The following is an 11141-nucleotide window of genomic DNA, read 5'->3' as shown; positions in this document are numbered from 1 at the left end:
TCTGGGCTCCATTTCATCAGGTTAGCATTTATTGGTAGGAAGCATTAACATTTACAACTGGTCCTCGAGGAGGAACCCGGAGGGCCACAACCCGAGGCAGCCCACGTGAGCCCAGCCTTTGCAGAAAGAGTAACTGCTCTGAAACACAGAGAACAAACCCCAGACCCACCCGAGGCCCCCGGCTTCTCTCTAGGCCTCACTCGAGGTCTCAGCCGAGAGCCTGCGAGGTCCCTGTTCAAAGTGGGCTTACAAAGTCCGGTGGGCGACCGACCCACCCTGGCTTAGGCCTGGGCGAGCAGCCAGGGTGTCCACAGTGTCTTCTTCTGCCTTCAGCTTCTCGGCATTGGGGGCGCTTGGTCCTGTTTGGCGAGCGCTGCGGGAGCTAAACTACAGCACTTTTCAGAAACATGGGGGACATTTACACATGAGAGGGCTCCTCAAGCCGGCGTGCACTCACAAAATATAGCATTTCCTAAGGAACCGATGGAGCAGGAAAGGGGGGGGGGATGGAATAGGCGAAACCCCAAAGCCACTTGGTTTATCCAACACAGAAGCGAGCAAATACAGAGTTCCCCAAATACCTCACAGAGACCAACCACAGTCACTTCTACCAAAAAAAAAAAAAAAAAAAAAAAGTCTGAGTCGCTGGAGAGTTTCTGGAAATCAAGCACCCACAAAGAAAAACTCCGTTGCCTTTGAGCGTTCCTGCCGGTACCGAGCTGGGTCAGTCTCCTTTGGGGCATTTCTCCTTGCTCATCTTTTTCATTTTCATTCTACGATTCTGGAACCAAATTTTGACTTGTCTCTCTGTGAGGTTCAGAATCCTGGCCACCTCGTAGCGCCGGTCCCGGGTGAGGTACATGTTGAAGAGGAATTCCTTCTCTAGCTCAAGCGTCTGGTATTTGGTGTAGGGACAGCGCTTTTTCCGGGTGGAGCGAGCGTGGATCCAGTTCGCTGCGGGGTTGTCTACGAAGAGGGGGGTTTACAGAGGAGAGCGAGGGGCGGAGGGGAGGCAGGGAGAGACGACAGGGTGGGGAAGAGAGGTCGTTAAATTAATTTCACCAAGGATGGCCGCTTTTCACAACTTGGGGGAATTATCATAAAAAGCCTTAATGCCCGCGCTGTTTACCGTACAAACCGCGCGCCCAGGGTAGGTGGTTATGGGAAGCTTTTTTTATGGATGCGTGTTGCTCGCCTAGGCATGGGTAGGCGTCTAGACGTTTTTTATAGGTTAGTAAAACTATCAGTTTTGCACATTCGAGCCTTACAGGTTTCAGCAATAAATCAGAGGGCAATTTCTTTTGCACTTACTTGGGTCAAGTTGCTGCTGCGGCGGCTGCGGATGCTGCTTCTCCTCCTCCTTCAGCGGGCAGCCCGGGCTCGGGTGATCACTGCAAGCCGAGGGCTCCGAAGAGCTGCCTGCCCCAGGCCCAGCCCGGATCCCCGCCCCGGGCCCGGTTCCGCCTGCCGCCGTTGCAGCCTTGTCCCGCAGGAATGAGTTGCACGAGAACTCGGTGCCGCCGCTCCCCTGGGACTCCCGAGCCGCAGAGCACTCAGTCCGTTTGGAGGAGGAGGACGAGGAAGTGGAGGAGGAGGAGGTGGAGGCTGCGGCGGGGGCCGGGGCCGCTCCAGTTTCAGGCTTAATCCCGTAGTGGCGCCCGTTGGCTGGGCCACCGGGGCCAGGGCTGGGACCAGGGCCCGGGGCGCCGCCTCCGCCACCGCCACCACCACTGCCCGCGCCACCGGGGAAGCCGGGCAGTGGCTCCATCCAGGAGCGCACGTAGCGACCGGGCTCGGAGGCGGCGGCGGCGGCGGCGGCCAGGGGCGGCGGGGGCACGTACGGGTGATACAGGCCGCTCATCGCCGCAGCCGCCGGGGGCTGGGCGGGCACCGCGGACCACGAGGCGGAGAACACGGCCGATTTGGGGGCAAAACTACACGAGGCGAACTCGGCGGCAGAGGCTGCCGGACTATCGGCCACACCTGCAGGCCGGCCCTGCGCGGTTGGCCCCGGCGGCCCGAAGCGCGCCGCGAACACCTCGTCGCCCTCATGGCCTATGAGCGAGTCCACGTAGTAGTTGCTGAGGGTGCCACTGGAGGACATTTTGAGGCGCCGTGCGCTCCCACCCAAGGTTACACTGCCCGCCGCCGAGCCGCTCCCCGCCGGCTCCCGAGCCGCCGACTAGTTCGCAGGCTGCAGCCTCCACCATTGGTCGCGCGGCCCACGTGATCATATTTACCAATACCGGGAGTAAATCAGTCCGCTAAACTGGGGGCTGCTGTGATTTAAAAAAAAAAAATCATCATCAACATAAGCGCGATAATTAGAGTCCGTAGGCCCAGGTCTATGAGCCTGCTCGGCGTGGCCTGGCCCGGCCCGGCTCGACCTGCCCGGCGCTGGCTGGGACCAACAGGCCCATCAGTGGCCGGAGGAGGCGCTGGGGACTATTTGTTCATCTCCTCTTGCCGCTCTGGTCCTGGAGTCTCGACCAGGGCTCTGGCTCCCCGGCTCCTGGGCACAGAGCCGCGGGTCGCGCGTCCGCGGCGGCTCACCTAGCACTTAGCCAGAACCCTGAGCAGCCTGAGGCAGGCGGGCCTTTAAGGGCGGCCCCCTGGCGCCCAAGGGGGAGTTTTCTCCCCTCGTTTCTCTCCCTACCTAAACCCACCCCCTACACACACACACACACACACACACACACGCACATACACACGCTCTCACAGCTTGTCGTGTTGTTTAAAACAGGTGGAAGACCTCTGTAATGATATTATGCCTTTCAATAAAAATTTATGAGGTGTATTTGATTATAGATTAATGTGTCCCTAATAAAACGGACGGATGGAGCAGCTCGGAGAGCCCCCTCCCCCTACCACATTCACACACGCCCTCGCAGCCACACACAGCCTCGACGTGAGGCTAGGCACACGCCGAGGCCGGAGGGGAGAGTTGAGGCGGCCTGGCTCGCGGACAGGCCCAGCCGGGTTCGGCGTCGGCGGTGGCCAAGGTGGGAACTTCTGTCTGCCCTCGGAAGGGCCGGTGGGCGGTGGAGTCTACCGCGCAAACAATGTAGGCCAGGGTACCACGTCTTCTCTCGGGCTGGTGGAGAGGCCCTGGAAGAGAACACGCGACAAAGGGAAGAACCCAAATACCAGTGCGGGCCCGCTCCCACCCGCCGCCCTGTCCTGCCTTCAGTGAGGCCTTCGGGAACCGCGTCTCCCAGATGAAGGCTGTTTTGTGCCTTTCCCACTTAGAGGCCTCCAAATGGATTCCCGAGATAAGTGAAAAATCCAAAGAGCCAGGTCCCTGGGCTACTCCCTTCCCAGTTCTTTTTCTTGCCTCCAGAGGTAAGACTGGGCAGCCTTGAATCTGAGGGAAATGCCCATTGTCACTCCCAAATCCATGGTACAAAGCCTCAGAAGCCTGGCTGGGAGCCGAGACAAAAGCGGCCCGGGTGTCACCGCCGGCGGAGGGTAGGAAGGTATATTCCTCGTTCTACAAGTTGCCCAGCGCACCCTTGAGGACTCCCAGCCCACCTCCAACCCTGTAAAGAAAGGGGGTAAATGGCTACTTGTGGTCTGATTGATTGCCTTTGCCAATGGCTTTCTGATTTTGTTCCAGAGGGAATGCCTTTCCTGTAACACAGGTTTTCCTCCCGACATGGCCCCCTATCAACAACTAATGGCGCTCCCCACATCGCTGAGAGAAACGGGGAAGTTAAAAGTACACTCCATCTTTTACCCAACCAATATAAATCCAGGACAAATCTATTCCAGTGTTCCCAATCTAGTATAGATTCGGATCCCTTCTTCTCCCATCCCTAGGAAATGATGACTCTAAAGGATTCTGTCTGGGAACTTGGGATGGTTCCTAGTCTGGAGGAGGAAGTTTAAAACTGAATAAATACTGAGTGTCCCAAAGCCTCCCGGGCTGAGGGCTCTGAGTCTCAGAGCTTCTAAGTAGATTGCTCTTAGGGGAAAAAGGAAGGAGGATGGAAAGGACCTGTTTTGTGAAACTCCTTTGAGCTATTGGAAACCCTCTGAAATTGCAGCCAGAACCTGGAGCAATGAATTTTCTGTCAGCTTTCCCCACAAAGTTTCCCTTCCCTTTTCTCTGACAGGACTAGATAAATCTGGGCTCTATGTTTGTGGATTCTGCAGATACTAGTGGGAATTTCTCAAGCCATGGCTGTAAAAGGAACACTGGACTTCATGGAAAGTCATGTTCACTTGCATATTCTCTTTCAGTCACCTTTTCTATATCTTCTTGATTCCTATAAGTGGGTCCACTGCATTTTGTAGTTAAATACTGGTAGGTTTGACTAGAGAGAATCTTTTCATTTCTTCCTTTAAAAAATTTCATATGAGCCACTAAAAGGTAATGACTTGAGCATAAAATTCTTCTACAAGGAGAGCAAAGCAAAGTGGGCTGGAAAAACTCACCCATCCTTCCCTGGGGCCTGGCTGTCTTGTACTTGAGATAGGGGTGGGGTTGAGCAAAAGGGGACAAAATTGGATTCGATGCAAGCTAAGCTGGTGATTGTCCTTGCTCCTGTAGTGAAGTCCCGGGTAGCTTCCAGGTGGGCAAGACCAGTTTCAACCTAGTCCCTGATGATAGCTTCCCAGTCAGAAATCACCAAGATCTCACTGAAAGCATTAAAAATAACACAACCAAAACCCAAACAGAAAAGAAAAAAATCACACACACACACACACACACACACACACTAGCAGATGAGAGGAAAAAGCAACTTGTGGCACAAGCTTACTTACCAGGCTCGGGCTAGAAAGAAGCTCACACCTTTTGAGAATGAAATTACAGTACCATGATTGGGGACTGGGAGAAGAGAGAGGACACTCTTCTAAAAAATAAAAGCCCAGGAGATTATCACTCTTCTTCCCCCACCACTGCCCAATTCTAGCACCCTAGGCCTCCTTCGGTTTTTCTCTCCCATTTCCCTTCTCCTGCTCCATCACTTCCCTACCCTACTGCCCCAACAGCAGTTTAACCCAAAGAGAACCTCCCCAAAGACTTTCATTTCCATAATAATGTTTTTCCATTTCAGAAAGCAGAGGGAGCAAACTTGTTTCCAGAATTTATTGCATTATACATGCGACCAGAACATGCACAGAAAGGACAGGTTGCTGTTGTACTTCTACCAAACCACAGATGCACCACAAGGGAAAGGCTACAAGGCATAAGTTGTCAATATTCCATCTCACCAAGGACAACTGCTAAATTCATTTGTGAAAAGATACATTGTAATGTGCTTTTTTAGTCCCCTCCCCCCAAAGCTTGTGGGTTTTCTTAATCTTTGTTAAGTATATATGTGTGTGTATAATTTTAAAAGTACTGGATGTATGCAAAATGCCATTAGTTCATGGATTAACCACACACAGAGAACTTTTGTGTTAGAAAAAACATGAAAAAGTCACATTGCTGAATGGATCAATGGATGGGTGGATAGATGGTTAGATGGATGCTCTACAGTTCCAATAAGTTAAGACCCAAATGAAAATGTACAGTAATAGTTACCCTGCAATATGATGAAAAAATAATAAATTACACGTGGTAAGTTTTTTAATATATATATATATATATATTCAGGGATTACAGATCACTTGCAGCACGAACAAAATGACCCCAAAGTCACATTCTAGCAGGAAAACAAAACAAAACAAAAACAAAAACAAAAAAACAAAGAGCAATGAAGGTTTTGTTTCCACCTTCCCAGTCCTCCAGCACTGGGCTCTGGAACGCGGTGCCCCTCTCTGATCCTGGCCTCCCACCGGCCTCGGACCTAAGAAAAGGTGAGGTTGGCGGTCAGTTCTCGGATCCGGTTCTCTCGGCTCATCTTCTTGAGTTTCATTCGGCGGTTTTGAAACCAAATCTTGACCTGCCTGTCGGTGAGGTTAACGCTCTTACTGATCTCTAGGCGGCGCTCGCGGGTGAGGTACATATTGAACAAGAACTCTTTTTCTAATTCCAGCGTTTGGTGCTTAGTGTAAGGGCACCTCTTCTTTCTGCCACTCTTTGCAGTAAGCCAATTGCTGGTTGGAGTATCAGACTTGATTTCCTCTAACAAAATTAAAGGGAGAAGAAAAAAAATCAAGAATTTTTTTTTTTTCTCTCAGTCTGTTCAAATATACCCTTGGCCATGACCCTGCTGGCAGGCAGGCTGCTTTGGGCAACCAAAAACCTTACTCACAGAGATGGACCCTGGAAGGGATTTTAAATTGATGCCAAATTTCAAACTAAATGCCCAAAGTGACACAATGGGAAGATACTCTGCATCAGTGGTGTCTCTCTCTCCTCTCTCTCTCTCTCTCTCTCTCTCTTCTATCTTTCCCTCTCCCCATCTCACACAGATGCACGCACACACACAACTTTCTGACTCAAACAAAACATTAGTATAAAAGTAAACTTTCCATTATCTCCCAGTGACATTCTCAGTGGTGAGCTCATGACAGAGCAGAAATTGAAGAAGCCACAGCCTGGACAAACCTTCCAACCCCATTGCTTCCTTAGGTCCCCAGGTCTGTTGCTTCTTCCCCCACCTATCCTAGGCAGGCAGGGAGCCCCACAGCCAGGTTTATAGGTGCCTAGTCTCTAAAGATAAATGAGATAGCAAGGATACCTTCTCTACTCTGCCTGGGCATTGTTGCATTCCCCCCAGAATTTCCTGAATTCTCATGCCTTCTTTCTCCCACACAAAAGCATTCCCCCAGAAATGTAACCCGCATTGTGGCCCACCTCTGGACACTGGGAGAGAGGCTCAAGGGGTAGGGTTTCTTCTCAAAAACCCAGATCCCTGGATCTTTGTCCTAGTCCAACCCTAGGGCTAGCCCTGGGAAGTGGGCAATGAGATTCTGTTCTCCCCCCATCCGTCTTTGCCCTCTTTGTAGATGGAACGCAAAGCCTGCGGCACTTCTCCCAGACAAAGCCAAGGTTACCTAGCCCGGCAAAGGCAGGAAACCCTGTTTCCCCACCCAAGCACCAAAAGGTCCAGTCATCTCGTTACCCTAACAGACCCCAATCTCGCAGGATGCGGGGTGCATACACTTGAACACGAACACGGTGCCTTGAACTACCTTAAAATGATCATTGGGTGTAAGGCAAAGCTGGGATTCCAAATAGGAGCTGGAGAAAAGAGGCTCTGGGGCCCTGTTTACAAGCTGCAGTTCTCCTTTGCCTCTTTTGTTGCATTTCAGGTCTAGCTTAGGAAAAATAAACCCAGCAAGCCTTTCCTCTGCCCAGGCGCCATCAGCGTGGGGCCAAGACTGGCGGGGAGGGCCGGGCAGCGGGAAGAGAAGCAAGGACCATCTTAAAGCTGAGATCTCCCCACGACAAGCCGGGCGGGAGCAACACCTGCAAGTCGGGCAACCGACTCCGCTGCCTGGGCTCCGCACTGGGCACCCAAGCGCTCCCTCTCCGCTGGTTCCCGGACTGCGCGCCCCGCTGGGGTGGCAACTCTGTTCATACCGACCTTTGCTTTCCTTCTCCTGCACTTCGGGACTGGACACGGAGACCTCAGCCAGGCAGCTCCTCTCTTCGGGAAGGCCGCCTTTGGCCTCGGGGCTCTCCACCTGGGAGACTTTGGTGGGCTCCTGGCCGCTCGCGGTCTCATTCATCTTCTTTTCCATCTGCAGCTGGGCAGCCGAGAGCTGCGGCTTGGCCGCGCCACGAGGGTTGAGCTGGAGCATGACAGTGGAGCTGCCTTCGGGGCTGTTATTGTACTCTTGGGTTTTCCCGGTGGCGTAGGTCTGACTCAGTCTAAAATATCCAGGGACAGGAACCTCAGGGTTCTCAACGGGACAGGACTCGGGGACCAGCCTCTGGTACGAAGGGACCTCGGCAGAAATGAGTTTGTTGCGCTTATCAGAATACATGCAGCAATTGGATTCTTCTTTAATGTTGGTGGTGAAAGAGCAAGTGGGGACTTGCTGTGTAACAGGTTGCTCTATTCGACAAGATCTGTTCGGGTCTGTCCAACTGTCTACTTGAGGTATATAAGGATGCACATTCATACCCATATTTTGGTGGTTCACTTCTCTTTTGGCCAGAGACGGGAGCAGTCCACAGGTTTGCATTCCATAGGTCCCCATGTCTGCGCTAGGTGGTGGCATGTACATGCTGGCGCTGCTCGAATAAAAACTGTCACTCCTGCAGGCACTGATCAAGGAATCTACTAAAAAAGTATTAGCAGCAGGAGAGCTGTTGGGAAAGGACATTTTGGGGAGGAATTTGAAGAAGAGAGATTGTGTCCTTTGTAGGCTGACATCTCTAGGAAAACATTCCCCGTGTAATTGTGGATGCCTCTGCCGACCACATGACAACCAAGCCAATGAGATTTGAAAATGGCCTTGAGCCGCAGCCTCCTCGCAGGTCACGTGCTGCAGAGCCCGGCCGGCCGGCCGCGTAAGCACGGACAACAGCGACATCTACTACGCGCCTGCGATAGTGCGCGCTAGAGACGACCGGCCCAGAGCTCTCCGCCGCCCGCCCGCCTCCCCGCCTCCCCGTGGCTCGATCGGCCTGCCTGCCCCACTCGCGTCCACCACCTCGGTCTCCGGGCCCCGCCGGCGGAAGGAAAGGCTTGGTCTGAAGGAGCTCGGGAAGGACACGCGCGGGGAGGGAAGCTGGAGCTCCGTGGCGCCAGACACAGAAGCATATTCCTGCTTACACACCCAGTCAGAAACGCGCCCAAAAGGGCCGGGTCCGGGGCAGGGAGTTGAGGCGCAGGCTGGTTAATTTAGTGCCGCGCAATCCGGGAAGGTGAAACATATTACCCTGGTCCTGAGACATCTCACTCCAGGGGTCCAAAGGAAAGATCCCGCGTGCAAAGATGCGGCCACCGTGTCCCGGGAAGCAGAGGCGAAAAGGGCCGCGAGGGCCGAGAGGCCACACAGCTGGCCGGCCCGGAACCCTAAGGATGAGCCCCGCCCGGCGTCGTCCTCTCCCTCGGCCTTCCAGCCCCAGCTCCGAGCCGCTCCGCGCCCCTGCAAGCTACTGGAGCCTTTGGTTCTCAGAGGAACCACACCCTGACCTTTGAAGGGCCGGGCCGCTGGGAGCTTTCAGCCTGAAGACAGTCCCTGGCCAGCCGTTCCCTAACGCGAAAGCGTCCCTCGGGTTCCCAGCGGGAGAACTAAACGGAGATTTCCTTCCTCACACACCCTGATAATAGAAGGCAGAAAGGAAGGAAGGGAGAAAGAAAATATTTTTTAAAGGAAATAGGAAAACTCTGACCCTCACACTCCAGAAGTTTTAGAAAACTGACTGGGCCAGGCAGGAGAGTGAGAAATGCAAAGGTGTCATTTGGTTCTTCTGCAAAGAAAAATATGTTTTCCTTTTATGGATTTTGTAAAAGCATTGGTTTCTGACAAGCGCAAGGTACAAAAGGTTGTGGAATTTATTAATACATATTAAGAAGAATCAGGGCGATCAATAAAATTCTCATCTACATTCTTGAGCTACTTGGTAATTTTCTTGCTTCTGAAGGTTTTTAAAGAGTTATACCCGCTGTTGCCACACACGGGAAGATATTTTATTAACAAATCAATCGAGACTTTGTAAAGGATAAGATTAATAGTTAAGATTTAGCATAATGGCGTTCACTTTATGAATTATTGAAAATTATACTATTGATTTTTCCCCTTCGCTACTAACCAAGAAGGTCAATTTTTGTTTTAACACAAATCGTCAAATATTTAAAGCTATACTTTTGTGTCAAAGTTGAGTTTTATAGTTTGGGACAATTCCTAAAATTATTTTGACAAGGTTTTGATTGGGTAAGAAAGAGAACAGATGGGGGAATCTGTCCTCTGTTTCCTCTGGTGAGGGAAAGTTCTATAAAGAGGATATGGTCTGGGGTTGTGGTCTAGCTCATTAAAGAACAACCACCGACCACTACCAGCATGGAAACTCAGTTTTATGAGAAACTTGAACAACTTCCTCCCTCCTCTGGTTGCAGGCGGTGAGCCGCCCAGCGGAAGCCCTGGCCTCGGACAGCAGCAGGGAGCTTTAACCTTGATTTCCAAAGGCTTTCCTTGGGTGAGGGGCCCTGCCAGTGCGAGGGAGCCATCCTCCCACTTTCTGGATCCCTTTCCTGGTAACCAAGAAAGTAAAGCAGCCCCGGGAAACTGATGACCATGAACCAGTTCTCTGTCCGGGAAAGCATCTGTGTTCTTTTCCCCACACTCACTCAGGCATGGGCTGGCCTTGGATTTCAGGCCCAGAGACTGAACTTGTGGGTAAATCGGGTTTCCGCCTCAGCAGAAAATTTCTTTGGGGTCCAATGCTCATTAAAGCACCTCAACATTCTGGGGACCTAGTAGCCTGCCTGCTCCTTCACAAAACCTTTTCCAAAAAGCCCTTTATCCCCCCTCCCCAAAAGGAATTTCCCCTGGCCTGGTGAAAACAGGCGTTGGACATTATTTTCGGCCTTGGGACCAATTCGCCTGTCCCCTCTCAGTGCCCTCGCCCGAACAATAACCCCTTTTAAAAAACTCCGCGGTGGCAATGAGACAGACCTTTTAAACCTTTACGCAGCTGTTCAAATACAACATCATTGTCAGGTTAAAAGCCTGGCGCCTCTAACTGCTCGGGCTGCAGCACCCTGGCTTAGGCAGAGGTTTAAACATTACCTTTCTACAAGGATGGGTATTTTTAAGCTTGGGGATGGGAGTTAAGGAAGGCAGGAGAAAAACAACTTTTGGCTCTATGTTGCTAAGATTCTGTTCAAAGATAACAGCAACTGATCAGCACCCCAAAATTTCCTTTCTCACATTGTGGAGATCCTAATCTGAGCCACAACTAACCTTGCCCAGAGCTGAACAAAGTGCCCGCTAGCTACACTTGCTTGCGGCAGGCACCCTGTCGCCAGCTTGGCGCTCCAGTCTTGTGTCCTTTTGCATCTGGGCCAGGAGTGCTGCCTGGAATTCGGTGGCTCAATTTCCCCTATCTCTACTAAGGCAAGACTGTCCAGTCTAATCAGGAATTTTATGCCCATCAAATGCCTTTTCATAATCCTTATTTATACATGAACAAAATGTCCAGGCTAAAAACAAGCAATTCCTTGCAGAGCGAGTAGGTCTTCTGTGAACCAGGACAGGCAGGATCTGCTTTCTGCATTTGGGAGTCTTTTTGC

At 51.9% G+C, this 11141-nt stretch overlaps 2 protein-coding genes across 2 annotated transcripts; both read right to left on the bottom strand.

Annotated features, from left to right (window-relative positions):
- Hoxd9 (homeobox D9) lies at positions 1-2624 on the bottom strand. Its single transcript, XM_047545486.1, has 2 exons — positions 1312-2624; positions 1-966 (listed from the first exon to the last, which is right to left on the bottom strand). Exons 1-2 carry the CDS (start codon positions 2102-2104, stop codon positions 725-727), a joined length of 1035 nt encoding a protein of 344 aa, XP_047401442.1. The 5' UTR covers positions 2105-2624; the 3' UTR covers positions 1-724.
- A 2514-nt stretch (positions 2625-5138) lies between these two features.
- On the bottom strand, positions 5139-10525 carry Hoxd10 (homeobox D10). Its single transcript, XM_047545485.1, has 2 exons — positions 7482-10525; positions 5139-6073 (listed from the first exon to the last, which is right to left on the bottom strand). Exons 1-2 carry the CDS (start codon positions 8434-8436, stop codon positions 5796-5798), a joined length of 1233 nt encoding a protein of 410 aa, XP_047401441.1. The 5' UTR covers positions 8437-10525; the 3' UTR covers positions 5139-5795.
- Positions 10526-11141: the final 616 nt, after the last annotated feature.

Source organism: Sciurus carolinensis, chromosome 3 (assembly GCF_902686445.1).
Source record: "Sciurus carolinensis chromosome 3, mSciCar1.2, whole genome shotgun sequence".
Taxonomy (NCBI): Eukaryota; Metazoa; Chordata; class Mammalia; order Rodentia; family Sciuridae; genus Sciurus; species Sciurus carolinensis.
The sequence above is the reverse complement of the archived record's forward strand: the minus strand, read 5'-3'. Positions and strand labels throughout refer to the sequence as shown.